At 40.1% G+C, this 22,317-nt stretch overlaps 1 protein-coding gene across 6 annotated transcripts in view; it reads left to right on the forward strand.

Moving 5' to 3' along the window:
- TGFBR3 (transforming growth factor beta receptor 3) overlaps nucleotides 1–22,317 on the forward strand; it is a 194,417-nt gene that overhangs the window by 168,232 nt on the left and 3,868 nt on the right. For all 6 annotated transcript variants that reach the window (XM_081307666.1, XM_081307667.1, XM_081307669.1 and 3 more), the window contains 2 exons: nucleotides 9,151–9,195; nucleotides 11,766–11,873. In XM_081307666.1, the coding sequence (XP_081163792.1) occupies nucleotides 9,151–9,195; nucleotides 11,766–11,873 (153 nt within the window). The remainder of the gene's footprint in view (nucleotides 1–9,150; nucleotides 9,196–11,765; nucleotides 11,874–22,317) is intronic.

Raw genomic sequence — 22,317 nt, forward strand, 5'->3', positions numbered from 1 at the left:
CTAAATGTCACATGGGATATCTGGTCAGTTATAGTTGTCTCTGTCTAGAAACAACTTGTCACTCTCCAGAAGCATTGCTGTGTCAGGGTGTCAAACTGAGAGGAGGCTGGAGAATGAAAGTGGATTCCAAACCTCCAGGGTGAGATATTTCAGGGCTGGAGCCACAGGTTACCTCCCACCCCATTGAAGGACAGAGAGAAGCCAGATACCAAGGGCCTTGTCAGAAGTCAGTGAGCAGGCTGGCTCCAGCTGCTGGGCATTAGCAGGGAGACCTGATGGCTGGGTTTGGGGCCACTGGAAGAGGGCACTTCTGATCTGATCACTGCTGGCCTGATATTTGGCAGAAGTAGGCAGCTGGGGTGGCTCTGGAGCAGGCGGGACCTACCAGAACAGAGGCATGTGGGTGCTGGCCAGTTTCTTATTTGGCTGAATGACCCTTCTGTGGATAGCTGTGCCATTCCAATTGTCATATCTGTCTGTGGCAGCTTCCCTCTTCCTAGGGCCATGCCCATGTCAGAAAAGAAGGCAAGTATAGGAGGAGAGTATTGGCGCAGGGCCAGGAACCTGGGCCACCACTCTTGACTTTCCCCCACCAACTGGTTGGGAGACTCCAGAGAACTCTCCTCACCTCTTCGAGTTTCATTTTCTCCATCTGGAGAGGAGGGATTTGGATCAGGTGGCTTCCAGACTTCCAGCTGCAACACTCAAGTATGCTGCTGGATGGAGCAAAATAATTTTTAATTCATTTCCCAGCCATCCTGAAGTCAGTTTGAAATGTACCTGTTAGATGTGGAGTGGGTCCTCCACATTGTTTTTGTTGTTGGTTTTTTTATTTTTTAATTTTTATTTTATTGGTTGGTTTTCAACCATTTGAAAGTTACAACAGACATCTTTCTTTAAATGGGATGCTCAAATCTGAGTTCCTTTTTATTGGGTTCAGGGGAAAGAAATAAGAATAAATTAGTTATGTTGCAAAGAAACAATTAGTCCACAGTTGGCTCTGTTTTGTGCTGTGAAAGTGGTTTAACAATAGCAGCAGCTCCTCGAACTCCATCTGTTGCTCCCACCTATTTTGAGAGAGGTAATTCTGTGGGTAATTGAAGGCAGCAGCTTGCTTTTTCCCATGCCAGACAATAATTACACATTAATATTGCAGCAGTATAACTTCCAGCAATTCATTCATTTTTAAAAAAAGTCTGGTGGTATTTTTCTAAGTAATTTTTCTTGTAAATTAGGTAACTACTTTTCTTTAAACTTAGTGTAATTATACTGAGAGCTCAGTGTATTTTGTTACATAAAAGTTCAAGAGGAAAGTTTTACCAAATATCAAAGCAATTTCATGAGATTTGCTAATTGAGACTAGATTTTAGTAGAGAAGCATGTTATTGCTTAGATTTTTTAAATTCATGAGGTTAAACAGTAGGCCAGCTTCCCAGAGGCTATATGCAAATTCGCTGACTGCACTGAATGGGTGGGATTTCTGACAGTTTTCAACTCTTAGAATGACTCCTCCCCCTTTTATGTATATTTTCTTTGTCTCTAAACTCTTCACCTATTGCAGACCTCTGGAGTCAGCATGTTTTCTTCTGTCTCACAGTGAATTAGAATAGTCCTTTGAAAAGGGTTTGTGATCATTGGCCCAATACCATAGGTTCATTGAAATAATAATAATAGCATCATGAATGTTCTTCCTGCGAGCAGGCAAATCATTTGCTGGGATTAACTTTTTGGATAAAAATTTCCCAACCAAGGGATGTTCCACTGTCCTTTTATTACATAGGTGCCCTGTGAAGGAAGCTTCAGCTCTCCCTGGCATTTGATTTATCCTATTTTTTGAGTGTTGGGTTTTCAGGGTCAGCAGATAGAAGCAGAGCACCAGGCAGAGAGAGTGGTGATTACCATTGTCAATAGCATGAGTATCCCTCAAGCCCGAGTTTTTTCCTCTTGTATACAGGGAGAGCAGGCTGTCAAGACTTCCCAAGTAATTCTGAGTTCACCCTCTAGTCACTGTTTTTAGTGGAGTCTCCCTGAGCACATCTCTGCCACCTTTGATCTTTAAGTCCTTATGGGAACCATCACTTGGTTATCATTCTTTTTTCTTTTTTTTTTTTTTTTAAAGAGAGAGAGAGAGAGAATTTTTTAATATTTATTTTTTAGTTTTCGGCGGACACAACATCTTTGTTTGTATGTGGTGCTGAGAATCAAACCCCGGCCGCACGCATGCCAGGCAAGCGTGCTACCACTTGAGCCACATCCCCAGCCCAATGGTTATCATTCTTTATCTACTTAAACTTTTAACAATGGATTGTGGTCCTGGTGGTGGTGAGGATCCAACATTTATTGAGCATTTACTTTTTATAATGTTGTGGGTTATATTTAATCCTCATTGCACCTGCATTTAGAGAGAGATTAAATAACTTACCAACAGTCATGCAATCTATAAAAGCAGATCTGGAATTAAATCCAGGCTTTTTGATCCTATAACCTGTGCTCTCAAACTCTGCCTTCTCTCAGGTGAAACATGGTGCTAGTTATTAATAAAAATTACCAACAACACAGGTAGCTCTCTCTTCATACTCCTTTTCTCTTCTGCCTTCCCCCTCTTCATTCCATATCACATAGGTATTTGCAGTACCTAAATACCCTAAAGAATATGAACTGGAAGGAAGATGATGAATTTTAGGGGGGAGAAAAAAAAGTCTGTTCTTCTAAAGGGCTAAGGAAATGTAGAGTCTGCTTAATAGTGTAGTAGAGTTCAGGAAAAGTTCTGTGACTTTGGATTATAAACAAACAAAAAACTCCAGAAAACTTGAATAGTTTATGCATATTATGATTTATGGCAAAACAATTAAAATAGTTGAGGTGAGGCCATCCTACCATATTTTTCAGAAACATGTTGAAGTATAGGCATGTTTGCTTTGGATGCTGTGACTACTCTTTACAGCACTCGAGAATAGTTGGTCTTACACATGGTTACACCATGCCAGTGATGATTTTTTTAAAAAAAACTGTGACAGAGTACACACCGAGAGAAATGGTCATATGGACAGAAAAGAGCAATAAATATCATTCCCAAATTTGTCATGATTTATATGCAGTACTTAATTCTCAGCATGTTAAATGTTTGAAGTACTGAATTTCCTTCATATTTCACCACACAGCTTCAGAAAATAAAAGCACCTGCATATCATAGATAGTCAGTAAATGTTAATTTCCTCTCTCTCCTCTTAGCCAAAGTTGGGTGGGTTTTTTTTTTTTTCTTGGCAGGTGGTGTGGTGTGTGTTGTGGAAGGAAAATTTGTGAATGTCAAATGGAAGTTAATCCACAGGAGGCATTACTTTTTGGAACACATTTGATTTTTCCAGAACAAAAATACTCTAAAGAACCAACCAAATTTTGTTCTCAAGCTAAGATACAGATGAGGGGAAAACAGTAGAAAGATGGTAGAAATGCTTCGCTGGCAGAATAAGACGTTCCGCCTCTATCCAATAGGGAGGGGTATTATAGAGATTTTTATGATTCCATTTGCTTTGCCTTTATTTTGGAAAATTTCAAATATATATAAATAGAATGAACCCACAGTCTGGTTTCAACTACCTGTTCATGGTGAATCTTGTTTTATCACTTCCTGTTGCCCAGTGGATTGTTTGGAAGTTAACCCAGACACTTAATTTCATCCATAAACAATCCAGTATGCACCTTTAAAGGTTAAGAATGATCAAGAGGTCTCTGGCAGGAAACCCATGATCATTTAGGAAGGCTACACCCTGAAGGCAGTGTGAAGACTGGGTTGCTGGGGAAAGTACCCAATAATAGGATCTACATGGCATTTATGGACATTTCTTCCAAAAAAATGAGTCCCTCTTAATGTTAAGTATAAGAGTTGACAGATGATTCTGTCATTATTTTTCATATTGGGGGTTGAAACCAGGGATACTCTACCACTAAGCTATATCCCCAGTTTTTTTTTTTTTTTTTAAGATAGGTCTTGCTAAATTACCCAGGCTGGACTTGAATTTATGATTCTCCTGTCTCAGCCTCCCAGATCACTGGGATTACAGTAGTGCCACCATGCCCATTATCCCATCTTTAAGGCCTTTATACTCTAGTGCAGGTTTCTCAACCTCAATAATATCAACTCTTTGTTGTAGAGGAGCTGTCCTGCACATTGTAGGATGTTTAGCAGCATCCCTGGTTTCTACCACTAAAATGCCAATATCAGCCACCCCACAACTATCTTGATACCCCCAATGTGTCTTGATACTTTTCCAAGTTTACGAAAATCACCCCTAGGTAACAACCATTGTCTAGTGATAGAATGAAGATAAGTGAACAGGCCATCAGTATTGAAAGAACCCAGAGAAGAGTTTCAGAAACAGTGAAGTAAGATTAGTAAAACCTGTCTCCAGTGGAGCCTGCATAAAGCCTTCTGAATCTCCAGGAGATTTCCCTCTTCCCACCCCAAGTATTAGTCAACTTTCTGTTGCTGTGACAAAATACTTGAGAAAAACAACATAAAGCAGGAAATATTTATTTGGGCTCATGATTTCAGGATTTTAGTCCATAGTTAGCTGACTTCATTGTTTCTGGACCTGAAGTGAGTCAGACATGGCGGTGGAAGGGCGTGGTAGAGCAAAGCTGCTTAACTCATGGTAGCTGAGAGGCAGAGAGCAAGAGAGAGGAAAGGGCCCAGGGACAAGATGCAGTCACTAAGGACATGCCCCCAAGGACACACTCATTTCAACTAGGTCCTATGTCCTAAAATTCCCACCACCTCCAATATTCTACTCAATTATGAAATTTACTTACTTAAATTTTTTGTGATGCTGAGGATTGAATCCTGGTCCTTGAGCATGCTAGGCAAGCACTCTACCATTGAGTTATATCTCCAGGACTATATTTCATTTTGATTGTGAATTCATCAGTGGATTAATTCATTGATAAGATCAAAACCCTGGTGATCTAATCACTTCCCAAAAGTTCCACCTCTGAACATTATTGCATTGGGAACCACGACTTCAGTGCAGGAGCCTTTGGCAAACATCCCACATCCAAACTATAACACCCTCCTTCCCTCATTGCCAAATACCAATAGATGTGGGTACCAGTTTGACGCCTTGTTTCTCTGTGGGCCTGCACAGGCCTACTGTGTTTAGGAGAACTGAATTGAAAACTGAAGGCCCAAAGCTGTGGTGAGTTACTCATGCATAACCCCAGAAATATCCCATTTATGAAAGCCATGCCTAACAATCTGAGGAGGGAAATCTTGGTTCTAGAGGTAGACCAAAATTTGCTTGGAGTATATGAAAAGATTTAATTCAGAATGTTGATTATAGTTTATCCATTCTGCAAGAAATGCATTGTTAAAAGTCTCTTTACAGCAATATCTAGGATTCCTTTCTTACAATCTTATCCCTAAACCCAAAGTAAATATTGTTACATCCCCTCTTTTCCTTTCAGCATGCCAGCTCAATTATAGGGTTCTGGTGGAGATGAAACTATTTTAGTTAGACTCAGGGGTTATGAGGGATTTGGGAACAAAAAAAAAAAAAAAGTTAGAGGATGAATTTCTTCAACCTTAGCTCTGCAGCCTGTGCTTGTTATTGTTTATGCACAGTCATGAAGGAATTTCACCCAGGAGAAACGAGCAACAACTGTTCCTGTTTAGCTCTCTGAGAAAGCCCTATTTGGGGTGGGGGGAGAGGATTAGATCATAACATAAGTCCATTAAGAATTTTAGAACAATGTCATCCATCACACAGGCCTTGCTGTAAAATCTAAATTTTTACATGTGAGGTCTCCTCAGTGGAGAATCATTATTTTAAAATCACTTGGGGATTCTGAGTGACAAAGTTTAACCACAGGCAGTTGACTGGATGGAACTCTTCCCAGAAGTGCATATACTTCTCGTATGATGCACACTATTGAGACCTTTAAATGCCTTTGGACTTAGTTCAGTGAATCAAACCACTACTTCTTGAAAGTGGGTGAATTTTGTGGTTAGATACCCCTACTTCATAGGGTTCTTGAGGGTTTAAAATGAGTCATATAAATGAAGACTTTTTGTCTTTTGGAAAATACTATACAAATGTACAAATGTAAGGTGTCACAGTTGTTATTGCTGCCAATAAGGCTGATGGGACCAAACTCCCAAGAGAGCTCATTTTTCAGTTAGTGTATTGAATGTGCTGTGCATACTGAATTAGTTTTCCTTGAAAACACATGGTCAGGGCTGGGATGTAGTTCAGTGGTAGAGTACTTGCGTGGCACGTGTAAGGCTCTGGGTTTGATCCCCAGTACTGCCCACCCCCAAAAGGAACAAAAACACACATTTACATTTTCTTAGTAATTTACTGAAGTGTAACTTTAGCCCATCTCCTCATCCCAGAGCCACCATGATGCACAGCTCCTGGGGCACCAGTCAATTATAGTGGCTCTGATTCATCTGGTGGTTTCCCTTGAGCTGGACCATTGAGGACACATGTTGATCAGCCTAGTTGACATGATTGATAGTGAGAATTTACAATTCTGTTTCCTTTTAACTTGTCAACTTTTATTTTCGTAAATATCAACTCATATACTGCTAATTTTGGTCAACTTTTCCCAAGTTCTTTTTGCTTCCAGGGGGATTCAGACACAAGGTGTGTGTTCCTTCTTTTTTGGATGGAAATGGAGATGGAAAAGGCACTACGTACTACTTTATTTTTTTATTTATTTTTTTTTTGGTAGTGCTGGGGATGGAACCCTGGGCATCATGCACACTAGGCAAATGCTCTATCTCAGAGCTGTATCCAGTGGTAGCTCACTCAATTACTAACCCTCCAACTTTGGATCCTTCTGCCTCAGCCTCCTCAATAGCTGGGATTATAGGAATGTGCCAACACTGGCAACGTGTTATCACTTTTATTTATTTATTTTTATGGCTTACTTGGTCGATTTATTTATTTTAATTGATTTTTAAAAAAAAATAAATGATAGCAGAATGCATTATAATTCTTATTACACATATACAGCACAATTTTTCATATCTCTGGTTATATGTAAAGTATGTTGACACCAATTTGTGTCTTCATACATGTACTTTGGACAATGATGTCCATCACATTCCACCATCCTTGCTAACCCCCTGCCCCCTCCCTCCCTCCCACCCCTCTGCCCTATCTAGAGTTCGTCTGTTCCTCCCATGCTCCCCCTCCCTACCCCACTATGAATCACTTTTAAACTCTAAAGAAAAGGGTGGAGTCCATGCCAGGGCCCAGCACCCTTTTTCGAGAAAGGGCCAGGTAGATAATTTTTTTAGTTGGGAGCACATATAGTCCGTGTCTCAACTCCTCAGTTTTACTGCTATAGCATGAAAGAAATCAGAGATATTATATAAATAAGCATGGCTGTGATCACATGAAACTTCATTTATGGAGTAAATTTGAATTTCATACAACTTGTGTCATGAAATAGTCATCTTCTTTTGATTTTAAGAAATCATTTCAAAATGTGAAATTCATTCTTAGCTCAGAGGCTGTGGTATCCTGGCCCTTGGTCCATGCTGTTCTGTTGAGGGCAGAGAGTCTGTGATTGAGCATTTACTTAATCCCTGTTCTCCAGCTAAGGACAGAGTGACACTCACCAGTCATTTAGCCTGTGAGGCGGGAGTCTGGAATTGTGTTTCAACCCCTGCCCTGATGTTTTCCAGCTGTGACCTTGGGCTAATCACAGGATATCAGAATCTCAGGCTGCTTATTTGTAAAATAGTGATAAAAATTCTTTTTCTGCCTCCCTCACAGCACTGGGGTGAACCTCAAATGAGATCTTGGCTCTGTAGCACTTCATGAACATGAAGCATTGTAGAAATAATGAAGCACACAAACATTTTAAGAGTCTTATTCCTTGTTTCCTCCATCTCCAAAAAGTACATCAACATTTTAATCGACTTTTGCGAAACAGTCCTGAAAGACCAACTCTATGCCTCTATGAGGAAATAGAGATGAGTAAGAACTAGACCTTGTCTTCAGGGCAGGAAAAAATGGCAGGACTCTCTGTCCCCCCAGCAAATTAGAGTGTGATGTGGCCCAAGAAGAGGGATGAAATGAGCAATGTGGAAGAGACCAGCCCTGCTGGGGGGCCAGGGTGGAACTAGAGAGAGTCAGGGAAGGCCTCCCAGCAAAATTTCCAAACAAGCAGGTCTAGGAGAGGAGGCATTTCAGGAGATGACTTGCAAAGTATGATGACATGGAACAGCATGGGAAATTTGGGGAACTTATATAACTGAATGTGAGAAGGCAGCATGGGTGAAGGACCCCCATTAAGGGAAAAATAGCTTGAATTTTTTTTTCCCTGTGATCAAAGAGGAGTCATCAAAGAACTTAATCAGGACAATAACATGATCATCTCTGGGCTCTGGAAAATTCACTCTGGGGGCTAATGTAAAGGAGGTAATATTGGTGGCTGCAGAAGGTTTTGGTAGACAAAGAGACTTCTTTGGCAATGCAGATGAGTGATGAATCATAAGACAGTAGTATTATAGTCAACATGGCACACACCTTTGATACCAGTGACTTGGGAGGCTGAGGCAAGAGGGTTGCACGTTTGAGGCCAGCCTGGCAACTTAGTGAGACCCTGTCTCAAAATAAAATGCAAAAGGACTGGGGGTGTAGCTCAGAGGTAGGGTGCTTGCATGAGACCCAGGGTTCAATCTCCAGTACCAGAACATATACTCAAAGAAACAATAGCATTAAAGGAAGAAGAATAAAGATGCAAAAATGTGTAAATTATTAAATTAAAAGAATATTTTAAACACGGGATAAAATGTAAATACACTTGGATAAGCACAATATTTAAATATATTGAATCTTTTTGTAAGTAAATCAAAGACACATATACCATTAGATTTAGATTCCCTAAGTTTAGGTGTTTGCCTTTTGAATTTTCTTCAAATTGGAGTGCCTGTATAATGGACCCTTAGCAGAATACAATGCTTAAAATTTCTGTGTCACCCATGTTACAGTTTTGATATCTGAAGAGGGTCATTGACAGAGTGTTCACCAAGTATTAATAGGAAAAGTGTCAGCTTCTGCTGAGATTTTGAAAACCCTCTGCTCAAATCCTGGCTTCTTCATGGAATCCATTGTGACTTGACTTATGCTTTTGTTTCAGAAAAAGTTCCAAGCATTAAGGAACAACAAAATCCAGTTCCTCCACGTAAGTCTTTCTGCAAACTATTTCGAAATAAGCCTCTTGGGCTTTTGTAAGAATGAGTTGGTTAGTGAACATTTGCCAAACTTGGAGTTTGATAAGGAGATTTATGTTCTCATCCTCCTTTCCCCTTTACTCTTTTTTTCCCCCATAATTTTTTTCCTTTCCTCTGTCCTTCTTTCATCATCTTCTTTCTTCTCATCATCTTATTTCTGCCTTTGCAGAAATATTAATTAAAATATTAATTTGTTGACCTATTTAACATGTGTGGCCTGAACAAGAAGGCAGTAACTTAGCTTTAGAGAGATAAGCTAATGATTTGCATGTGTATATCTGTTATGATTTGAAAGCATTGACGTACAGCTGTGCGAGTACTTAGCTTTAAGTGTTGGTCAACAATGTTTACCTGCTCAGGGAACTAGTTGCTACATGTTCAAGACTGTCTCTAGTCAAAGAGGTGGGGTAGAGGGGACCAGAAAGAACTTTAAGAAAATAATAGAGCAGTTACTACGGAATGATGAGCTGAAATTTATGTCAGCCAATTTCAACATTTTGTATGGAAGAAAACATTAACAAGAAATATTTTAGCAAGTTACCCAAGACTATCGTTGGCACTGAGGCAATCAGCTTCCCAGAAACCCACAGAGAGTTCTAGATGATACAGCCTTATAAGAAGAATCTGTATGTGAAGATTCCCAGTATTAGTCTCCAAGGCTGACCCTATAACATACATGTGACAGTCAGGAGAGTGCTTTGTACAAAGTCATAAACTGTTCCCCAAGATTATGGAACAATATCATGACTTATAAAGAGTGAGCCATTTGGGGGAGGTGCTGGGGTTGTGGCTCAGTGATAGAGTGCTCGCCTCAAATGTGTGCGGCCCTGGGTTCAATCCTCAGCACCACGTAAAAATAAATAAAATGAAGATATTAAAAAAGAAAGAAAGAAAGAAAGAAAGAAAGAGTGAGCCATTTGGACACGATCTCTCATACTTACCTAGTTTGATTTTCATGGAATTTGTAGATGTTTTCATTAAAAACTTGTAATTATGTTTCATCTTTGCTTCCATAGGCATAAAAAGGCAAATTGTCTTTTAATATCTGTTCTAAGGACTAGATTCAGCTAAATAGGTTAATGGCTCCGTTCACAGGAACCTCCGTAGGTCTCTTCCCAGTTCTTGTCCTTGCTAGGGAACCCTCATATTCATTCTGTGTAGGCAAAGCTATCTTCATTTTTCAGAATTTAAATGAACACACGTAGGGGCACATGCTAGAAGAGCAGTGCCCAGACTTGGAAGTGTGGATCCTTCCAGACTGTTCTCTACCATGACATAACTTTCCCTGAGCCCTCTCAGTGCTGGGGCTCGAGAGTCACATTTGACTACTACTGAATCTTCAACAATGAAGTGAGTTGAAAAGCAAAGAGACTTAATTTATATAGAGAACAGTTGCTTCTGACTAGAGTGAAAAGTAGAGATAGTATTGAGGGGAGAGACCTTATATCTTTAATTTATACTAAAAAAACAAGAGATCTTTAAAATTTTAGTCTATCAAAACCTTCTCTCCTTTGGACACTGATTTTAACTTTTTATAAATGACTCAAAGAGGATAGTTTTCTTAAGAGAAAGGAAATATCCTATTTCTGTGGCCTGGAATTAATTTCAAATATAGAATTCTTTGCCAAATGGAGGAACAATTGGTTCTATTTATGTTTTGCTGACTGTGAAGCTGACATCACTCCCTACAGAGAAGTATTTATGTTCCCCTTGTAGAAAGATCACGGCTGGAGATGTGTTAAAGAGTAGGCTCCTTTAAATGACATGATACGTAGTTCTTGAGATTGAGGATTTAATATAAGGTGGGTGAAATGTTATAATCCGTAGCCATAGTTTACTCTTGTTCTCTACTTTCTTCTCACCCTCTTTCTTCCTTTTTTCTTTCAAACTTTTAAATATTCATGAAAGTACTATAAAGCAATCTAAGTATGTATTTTCTGTGTAGTGTGTCTCACTATTGGAGGTGTTCGATGAATAATAAGCAATGAGTCAGATTTTTTAAAATATATTTTTTAGTTATAGATGGACACAATATTTTATTTATTTATTTTTATGTGGTGCTGAGGATCAAACCCAGTGCCTCACACTTGCAAGGCAAGCACTCTACCACTGAGCTATAACCCCAACCTGAGTCAGATTTTGATGATGAAAGTTCACCTTATTTTCCAAAGCATCTTAACCTGTGAATTTTCAAGACACTCTCCATCAAATAGTCCTCAGGGGGCTGATGAGACCACAGACTTAACATTTTACAAAATTTACAAATTTTATTTTTTAAATTAGTTTGTTGTTCAAAATAAATTGCAAACTGATAATATTTGGAAGCTTTATAATTTCATTTTCCATTGACCAAAAGTTGCAAGTAACAAAATACAGTATATTTTATTGGAATCCTTATTACATTCTCAAATTTTATTAGTCAATGCTCAACCTATATGATGGTGCTTGTAAAACAAATATAAAATTCAATGTATGATGTAGACTAACTTATGGCCTGTGTATTGGTTTCCCTCTTTTATAGAAATTTTCCATGGTCTGGACACCCTAACCGTGATGGGCATTGCATTTGCAGCATTTGTGATCGGAGCACTCCTGACGGGGGCCTTGTGGTACATCTATTCCCACACAGGTTAGTGTGACTATGGACTCTCAGTTGGTACACAGCCTGTGCCTGCCACACAGTAGACACTCAGTGTTTTGTTGGATGGACGAATGAATGAAAGTGAGAGAAGGTCATTTCAGCTCTTCTCACGTTTATGAATTTGACCTAGATTGGATTTTATAAAAATATAATTTACTGTTGGATGCATTGGCCCATGCCTATAATCCCAGCAACTCATGACATTGCTGAAGTTTAGCTTCTAATAAAGCTATTTTATCTTTAGAGTTTAAAGGAAGTTAATGTAGACAAACTGGAAATATAAGCAGTTCCTCCAAAGATAAAGACTTCAGAATAGACATATAAATGTGCAGGGAGTTAAAAAGGAAGCCAGGAGTTTACTACCACATCTGCCAAGGTGTTGAACACTGTCCACTGGAGTACCTAATCAACGACTTAACCCAGAATTTCTCAACCTTTTTTTTTTGTGTGTGTGTATGCTGTGTGCATCTTCTTTGATAAACATAAAATTCTCATGTCTTTCTATAAAAAGCTAAATTTTCAAATTTTTTTTTCATGAATCAAAAAGAAATAATGAAACAAAGCACTTCGTTTTTAAGCTTAGCTTCCCAAGCCCCTCAAACTCCAATGTGCTCCCAACCAAGTCCCAGGCATGAAAGCTATTGGCCTGAACTAGAAACCCGTTCTGATGCCAGAACAGAATGCAAGCTTAGCAAGGGGATCTCTATTTCAGTGGGGAAGGAGCCCTGGACTGCTCTCTTGCTTCTTTCCTAGTTTCCCTGCAAATATGGGAAGGAATGGCATGCATTTTGAGACATGCCTAGGGAGCTAGCTGGTCTTATTTGCTCTTGAGTACTTGTTTACACTGTGAACCTGTGTCAACAGTGCTAGATGGATCATTTCGAGGCAAGGGGCAGTCTCAGCCTCTGTGTTTAGAACTTTATTCTCCGTTGACCACTGAATGCTCTGATCTTTTGCCTCACCTTGGGCCATTCAACCAGCCCAGCTAAAAGGATGACCAATTTAAAGGAACACAAAGCACTACTAAAGGACATTTTGAGACACTACATTTTTACTCTCTTGACACAGACATCCTGTGACTTAAAATTTCAAACTCTTTTTCATTCAAATTTTTGCTTCAAATACTACACCCCCTGACTAAATGTTTTAGAAAGGAAGGAACAAACCCTTTTGTGCTTCACATGGGAAATTCACCCAACCCAAAGCCAACCTCTTGGCAAAAACAATAATAGGGCTCTGAGTCCTCAAATTATTGGTCTTCATTAGCAACCTTTGAGTGAAGTATGCTTCATGTGAGAGAAAGAAAAAAATAAGGCTCTTAAGTGTAATTATTCTAAGTATTATATAAACGTCAATGAATCAGTTTAGGGATATTCATTCTCATGAACAGTTTATAAATAAAGACCAGAAGGGACAACTTTTAACTGAGTAGTATTTTAGAGTAAATCATTTTTGTCACAGGAATACTGACATGTTCAGATCTCAAACAAAGTTCTGCATAACTTTTTCCAACCTCCTGCGTGGCTGAGAGGTTCTTGGGCTGTTGGCAGTCTGTGTTGTCTCTTGGGAATGCACTTGAAAGTACTCCAAGAAGACTGTGTAGCCCTGAGGATTTTATACAGCCTAGTCACCCACAGATGCTTTCAATGTGCCTGCTCAACCACCAACTAGTCTTGGTCATAGCTCACCCTCAACCCTCACAGCTAATCGTGGACCAGGAGGCCAGGTCCAGGCAGAATACAGGGCAATTAAATGGTGCTCACTATGAGAACATGACCCACTGAAACCCACCCCCCACCCACCCATGATCCTAGACTCTTGTCCACAGCCAGATGCACAAACCTGGTAAAAAGCAAAGTGTAGCAATGAGATAACCTATGTTGCCCCTTGAACTTGGATGGTTATTGTTACTAATACTCTGTCTCTAAAACCAGGGGATTTGAAAGTATTTCTCATACAGAAATAGATTTGTAAATAGATTAAAGGAAAAACGGAAATGCTTCCTGGGATGCTTTCTGGCAAAATTACGCCAATTCAGAAGGTAAAAGGTATATAGACATTGTCATTTGGGCTTAAAATCTGTTGGCATCACTTACAATATAGCCTCAAGATCACTTTTTATTCAAAGCTGTAGCCTCTGGTTCATTTTGCAGACTGTTCATAAGAAATCCCAGTGTCATAGAAGCATGAAAAAGGCTTTTATTTCCCTCTAGGGTTAAGTCTCCCTGCCAGTTCTGGTTTAGTTTTCTATATATTTATCATGAATTCATCTGCCAACTCTGTCAGTTATCTCAGTCTCCTCTAATGCTTTCAGACATATCAGGTGTTGTACTGATTCATTTTATTTTTCAGTAAATCTTCTGAATTTTGAAAGCATTCATAGTCCTCTAGCTCTGAGAATTGCTTTTGGCAAATTCAAGGTCATTCAGATTCTTGATTCCCTTTGTATGTGGCCTAATTTTTCTCTCTGAAAGAAATTCTATAGTAGAATCCCTTGATTTAGGTATATTTTCATACATGATACTGAGCACCGATTGAGCCCTGTCCTTCAATGCTGATACTAAGATCTTATTTAGAATTCCTTCTTTTCCTCACTCCTGTTTTATATATTCTCTTATTTTAGAAACCATTTTATTTGAAGGTGGAACCTCTTCACTGGTCTTTGAATTTTCCTTTCTCTTTGGTTTTTCCATCTTTTTCCTTTCTTTATTTCTGGGAGATTTCCTCATCTTTATCTTTCAGTCATTTATTGAGTTGTTAATACATTGATTTTTTTTATTCCAATAATTTTTCCTATGGATTTTTTTTTCTTTTTTAAAGTCTATCTGAGAATATTAATCTGGAATTGTTTCAGAATGGGGAAGTTCTAGTTTGCAGGCAGGAGGTATTAACTGTGAACTTGTTTAGGATTATCTGGCAGGTTTGTTTTATTGAGCCCCTGATATCACTTCCTGGTGATCCTCTCAGGGTCATTACTTATTAAGTTTTCCATAAAACAGGTCTTGTTTCCCACCCATAAGGTGTATGTTGGGAGATCTTTTAATGAGCACTGATTAAAATAAACTGACATGGAGCTGGGCACTGTGGCCCTGTAATCCCAGCAACTCTGGAGGCTGAGGGAGATTGATTTCAAGTTCGAGGTCAGCCCCAGCAATTTAACAAGGCCCTAGGCAATTTAGCAAGCCCCTTCTCAAAATAAAAAAAAAAAAAAAACTAGAAGGGCTGGGAAGGTAGCTCAGTGGTAAAGTGTCCCTGGATTAAATCTCCAGTACCATAAAACAAAAACAAAAGCAAAAACAAAACAAAACAAAAACCTGACATGGCAACAAATGATATTTGGCAAATAGACACTGGAAAGCAAATATTCTGACTTCCTGGACAGGGCATGGTACCAGCCCTTTTCCTGAATGTGGATAATTAAGTTATGCTCTGGAGGAGACAAACAGTCTTGTCCACTGGTGCTGGTAGAAGCAAGGCCACTTGCTTTCAGCTGCTGTCAGGCCAGCCAGAGAGCCCAAAGCATGTTCACCCAGCACTTTCTGAGTGCAGTTCTTACACTGTACTGGTGCTGAAATTCCTGGAACTCTTGGTTTCACCCTCTTGAAAGAGTAAACTTCCGGTCTTCCTCCTGGTGAGGAAGGGCAGGGTCCCAGCCTGGTGGAGTCTGGAGATATAGAAAAATCTTACTGCTTCTTACACAGAAGCTCAGCTATCCCCCTTTAGCCCTATATCCCCCCTCTCTTGTTCCTGATGCCATTTCCTGAGTTTCTGAGGGCTCTGTGACCCAGATTGGTTGTTCCTCAGCCTTCCCACTGTTGGCTTAGGTTTCCGCTCTCTTGAGTCAGTTATTCTCCTATTTTTTTCAGCAGCCTCCAATACTTTATTGCTGTTGTCTTCACTCCTGTTATCTTTGTTTTTATGGGGTTATGCCTTTTGAAAATTTATTCACTGTCATTCTGGTGAAATTTACAGAGGGAACGCCAGTCTGTGTGTGCATACAGAACACAGTCTCTACACTAAATCTTGCCTTGGTGTTTAAAAAATCAGCTGCTCTAGAGGGGTTCTTGGGAAATTACTATCTGCTTCAGCATCTCCTTTCCACATAGGGAAGAACAGGGCCAGCAAACAGATGCAACTATGCAGAGTTACATAGTTATAGCAGTCAGGCCTGGAACCTACTTTCTGGATTTGGAGTCTTTCTATTCTGTTGTTACAAATTCAAAGGACATGTAGTTATAATACTTTCATCTTCCTCTTGCATATCAGAGAATAAACTTATTGATTCACATTTCTAAAAATTTTTAATAATGATGTATTTGATATTGCTTTCTCACCACAAGTCAATCAGCACATAACAGACTTGGAGGGCACTCCTACTAATGGATAGCCAGGCTTTGTGTCCAGCTATGAAAAATGCCACCAGAGTGAAAGCAGTAGGAGAAAGCAGGTGGATTCACATGTATTTTGATTATTCTTTTTACCTCTTTTTAGTATACGCTAAGTTTTGTTTGTTTGATCCTTTATTCATTCTTTCACTCAGTGAATCTTTTTTGAGCTGCCCTTCAGTTTGAACACTGTTTGTTCTAGCCACTGGCAGAACACTAGTGAATGGTACAGAGCCTTGCTCTTGTGGAGCTTACATATTTTAGAAACAAGAGAATAACCAGACAGACTGGCAATAAACAGTGATTCAGGTAGAAATCCAAATATGAACACAAATGTCAACCATTAGGAAAGCAACAACTTAGGGAATTTTGTCAGAAAGATGGAGAACTGGCAAGACTAGTCTCATCAGAACAGGAAGTAGTGTTGTTTTTAAGAATTAAGTTTCTTCCAAAACTCTCACAGTAACTGAGGGGAGCTTGAGAAGAAGGGGGAAGGATTTGAATGGTCAGAAGCTTTGGCAGGGGCTTTGCTCCTTGACAAAAGACACAAGGACAGAGACACCAGGAAAGCTTAAGACTTGTATCTTAGCTCTCTCTGTTTAACTGTATAAAAGAAGGAGGGAGGATTCTGGTGAAAAGAGAGTGGGTCCTGCCTTCTGTACAGTCACAGAGGGTTCCCATCTGTCCAGCTGGTGCCTGGGACATCCTCTTTTGCCACCCACCCTTCACCTCAGCCTAACCTCCTGCTCCTTCTCTTTTCATCAGAGCAAGGCTCAGGACCTCGGTGAAACCTTCGACCTCTACAAACACTGGGGCCTCCAAAGATGCCCCTAACTCAAAGGTCTTACTGACTGTCTGAACTATGGGTTTCTTCAGACTTCTGATTTAAGAACACATGGTACATCTGCTGGAGGATTGTTGAATCCAAGTCTGAGGGATTGGGATGGGCATGCCTGATTCAAAACTTCCACATTTCTTTTGCTCTGTGAACCACAGTGTTCCTTCCAGTCTTGGATTTTTTTCTTGCTTACACGTCTGAGCAGGCTCAAGTATCTTACATTTTTATAGGACTTTGGGGTTCAAAAAGTTTTTCATATGCATTTATTGTTTAAGCATCTCATCCCTAAGAACTCGTGAAGTAGGGATCTTCCTCATATACTAAAGGGGAATATGGTAAATATACCAGGCTTGGGTAATAGGACTAGCAGTTGAACAACCTAGAGCTTCAAGCTCTTTTATGATGATAGCCACTCCTAGGGGTTATAAAGATGGCCTTCCTCCTCTACCCAGTTTTCTCTTTCCTTTTTCTCTCTCTCCCCCTTCTCTCTTGTTGTCAGACTTTGAGTGCATCCTCTTAATCAAGTTAAAGTAAGATACAGAAAACCAAAGTGCAGGTGCAAACAGGTTGGCCACACTGCAGGAATATAGGAAGGAAGTAGTAAGCAGGATATTTTGAACGGTTTTAATTCCCACCTTGGAAAATTATATTTTTTTCTCTTATAACAACATCTAACCTACCCTTCCTGGATATTTTGCATGCAAAAGAAAGTTCTTTTAGCCTGGACAATGGGGAAACAATTTTTGGAAATGATAAAAAGTGATTCAAGATCTCTAAACTAAAGGTAGCTTAGTTCCCTCTCCTTACAGGAGTTGGCCTGAGAATTAGTTGGGATATCAAGAAACTGACACTGATTGCTACAAAATTACAGTCAGCACATAGGCCTAGAGGAAAGTATTGTTCTTTACAGCATCAAGGAATATTAAATCTAAATCACCTAGGCATATGGTTTTCAATCCTTTGCTTAACTATCTCCCAAGAACAAGATTCCATAAATTCTCCCTATAACCAACCAATCCTCATAACCAGCAAGTTCTCTCTGACTTGTATCCTGTGTCTGCCATTTAAACTCATTTCCTCATGTTTTGCCCTCCAGGGAAATAAAGAACTGCAGTCTGCTTCTCTTTGCAATCATCCTCAAGGGCAGTATTTGCACTCAATCTGCTTTGGGCTAAATAATCTAGATTCCTCTCATCTTTCTTTTAAACTCTTCCACTACTGTTTCCCCATATAGCCTTTCCACGTTATTCACATCTCTCAGAATTTCTTTTCTTTTTTTTTTTTCTTTTTTTTTTATTGGTTGTTCACAACATTACAAAGCTCTTGACATATCATATTTCATACATTAGATTGTAGTGGGTTATGAACCCCCAATTTTACCCCAAATGCAGATTGCAGAATCTCGTCGGTTACACATCCACAATTTTACATAATGCCCTATTAGTAATTGTTGTATTCTGCTACCTTTCCTATCCCCTACTATCCCCCCTCCCCTCCCCTCCCAACTTCTCTCTCTACCCCATCTACTGTAATTCATTTCTCTCCTTGTTTATTTTCCCATTCCCCTCACAACCTCTTATATGTAATTTTGTATAGCAATGAGGGTCTCCCTTCATTTCCATGCAATTTCCCTTTTCTCTCCCTTTCCCTCCCATCTCATGTCTCTGTTTAATGTTAATCTTTTCTTCCTACTCTTCCTCCCTGCTCTGTTCATAGTTGATCTCATTATATCAAAGAAGACATTTGGTATTTGTTTCACCACGCAGGTCCTAGGGAAGAAATTCTCTCGCCATGAGAATTTCTTCCCTAGGACCTGCGTGGTGAAAGGCTGAGAGATAAGAATCCAGTTGTAAAGTAGGTTGTCAAGAGGTTGCACAAAATCAGATCTGGACAACACTGGGCTAAGCTAAAGAAATAAAACAGAAGAGTGGGCACTTGGCACACGCCTGTAATCCCAGTGGCTCAGGAGGGTGAGGCAGGAGAATCGTGAGTTCAAAGCCAGCCTCAGCAGAAGCAAGACACTAAGCAACTCAGTGAGACCCTGTTTCTAAATAAAATACAAAATAGGGCTGGGGATGTGGCTCAATGGTTGAGTGCCCCTGTGTTAAATTCTGGGTACTCTTGAAAAGAAATAAAACAGATTTTCCCTTGAGAACATTTTTTTTTTCTGTTTCTTTAAACTTTTCTGGCACTGTTTAGGCTCATCCACAGACCGATATGAGATTCTCTCCTTCAGCACACCCTCCTCCTCCAGAGTATTCCAGGCACCACATGCCTCTTTCCCCTACTCACTCTCCCTCCTCCTCCAATCTCTCTTCTCTCAATGTGGTTTTAAATTTTAGGAACAACACACATACACTGAACACATTGTCTCTGATGGTCAAGTTTGATAGTATGAGCAAGGAGCCTTCTTCAAACTTCTTCCATGTGTTGCTTAGCAACAGAGTCATCCTTCCCATCTCCTCCAGAAGTAGCCTGGTTGTATTTGACACCCAAGGGATATTTTGGAGAAAGTGGGTATTCCAAAAAGCCAGTGTCACTGTGACAGAGAGCAGAAAACTAAAGGACCCATCACAGATATCCCAGGAAACTGTTGGTTTTCTAAGCAGAATTCTAAGCGGAATCCAAGAAGAACTCTCTTGGCCCATTTAACATTCTTCCCCATGATGAATTTTTCCACCTGACAATGAAAAATCTTTTTTCTTAATTTTGCCAAAAGGTAAAAATAAATTTTTTAATTTGGTTATTTTGAGAAATCTTTTGCCTGTGGAAACAGCCAGAGGTAGAAGGGATAGTTTGTCTATAGAGGGAGTTTTAAACATTTCCAAGCAGATGCTCAGACACATTCTCCTTAACACCTTAATGGATCAAAGTCGATTGAACATTACGTTAACATGACTCGTCCTCCTTGGTGAAAGACCCTGCAATCTCAAGGGTAGGAGCTTCTTTGTTTTGTTGTTTGGAGTTTTACTTTGAACAGTGATTCCAAGGCCAAGAGTTTCTGAAACTCTGGAAGTTGAAAGATTTCTTTTTAATGGGCACTGATTAAAATAAACTGACATGGCAACAAATTATATTTGGCAAATAGACACCGGAAAGCAAATATTCGGACTTCCTGGGCAGGGCATGGTACTGGCACTTTTCCTGAATCTGAATAATCAAGCACGTGTCCTGTTCTAGAAGAGACACACTTGTCCACTGTGGCCAGAGGAGGCAAGGCCATCCGGTTTTAACCTCTGTGAGGCAGAGTAAATGAAGCCTGGAGGGCCCAAAGGGAGGGGGCTGGCTTTCCTCCTGTTTTTCTGGTGTATTCTTTATTTAAATGGGAAAGAGATTTTTTAAATGTGGCTCATGTGTAGCCACATTATTCCTTCTAATTGATAACATGAGTATCCAGCTGAGTATGTATCAACATGGAAAGTGTAAAGGAGCTGAATTCTTTTTCTTTTCTTTTTTTTTTTTCTTTCTTTTTCTTTTTTGGTACCAGATATTTAATCCAGGGGTTCATAACCATTGAGCCACATCCCAGCCCTTAAAAAAAATTATATATATTTTATTTAGAGACATGGTCTCGTTAAGTTGCTGAGGCTGGTTTTGAACTCTTGATCCTCCTGCCTCAGCCTCCCAAGCCACTGGGATTATAGGCATGCACCACTGTACCCAGAAAGGGGGATGAATTCTTGAAATCTATCAAGAGTTGTTTAGGTCTCTGGAGTGTGTGTGTGTGTTTGTGTGTGTGTGATGTGTGATGTGTATTATCAGGGCTTGGGTGTAACTCAGTGGTAGAGGACTTGGCAAGCATACACAAAGCCCTGGGTTCAATCCCTAGCAGAAAGAGAGAGAGAGAGAGAGAGAGAGAGAGAGAGAGAGAGAGAGAGAGAGAGAGAGGAGGGAGATATTGAGATTTGATCCTCTTCTAGAAATAAGCTCCCACTCTGGGGAAAGTAAATCTTTGGCAGAAAGTTATTGCCATTGAAGCAGATTTCCCACCCTTAATTACAACTATACATGAAGGGTAAGGGGCAATGCTGGTGAAGGTCTAAAATATAGTTTTCCAAAAAAAGAAGAGTAAATATAGTTTCCCTGCTTCTTGGGAATATTGACCCCCTTCTCCCTCCATCTCACCAATCCCAGAAGAAAAGATAATTAGAGGAAACACAGGGCCAGCCATACAGCAAGCACATAAATGCTCTGAGGTCGATGCAAACGTGTGTGGAGCTTAGTTCATAAAATGGGTGACAGCGAGAACTGTAACCAGACCCAGGGGCACGAGCCGGTTCTACATTTTGCAGAGCTGCTCTTTTGGCAGATGCTTTTGAGGGCCCCCCCCCCCGAAAGGGAATGGAAGTTACGGGCTCGAGTTCCTGTACTTGGAGGGCAGAGCGTTTGCTTGGGTGTTTTGTTTTAATGAAGCAGAAGGGAGGGTTGCTTATCTCCAGCTGATAGATGTGTATTTCAGCATGACAGGAAAGAGCAGGCTCATTCCTAAACAAACCTGGCCCTCTGGGGCTTCCTACATTGGAGGGGGAAGAATGCTTACAAGAAGTTTATGGAGTTTGTGCTCTGATGTTTTTTAAAGAAAATGCAGTGCATTTCTTTGGAGAGCCCTGATCACTTTTCCCTACCTAAAGCCATTTTTTGAGGGTTGCGCTGAGGCCAGTTTTGCTGAAGAGAAGACTAATTCTAGGGCCTTTTGCACTGTTAAATGCAAACCATGTGTGTGACCCGAGGTTTCCTCCCTCTCCACAGCCCTGCACATTTGGCACAAAGAATGGGTTTAGCTGAAATGCAGCGGAGTGTGTAATGAAAAGTGGGATGCTTAATGTGTTAGGAGATACTCACGTTGCACTGAGCAGTGAACCTCAGCCTGGAAGGGGGGTGTTTGCTGGCAACCACTGCAGTCTCTGTGTGCAAACAGCTAAGCCCCTTCCCCAAAAAGTTTTTCCCATAGCAGCCTCCCTCCCCTTCTCACTTCCTAGGTAGGTCGTATGCTTGGCACACAAGGCTCTCTGCAGTTGCTAGGGCACAATCTAGACTTCACCAGCCCAGTTTTAAGCAAGAGCTTTCAGAAAATAAGGCCTCCAGGAGTTAAGGTGTAGCTCATTGGAAGAGCATGTGTTTTTGCATGTACAAGCCCCTGGGTTCAATCCCTAGTACCAAAAATAAAAAGGTTCCCAAACTGCCAAGTTTTCCTTATTACAATTTAAAG

This window comes from Spermophilus citellus (genome assembly GCF_964194105.1).
Source record: "Spermophilus citellus genome assembly, chromosome: 9".
Classification (NCBI taxonomy): Eukaryota; Metazoa; Chordata; class Mammalia; order Rodentia; family Sciuridae; genus Spermophilus; species Spermophilus citellus.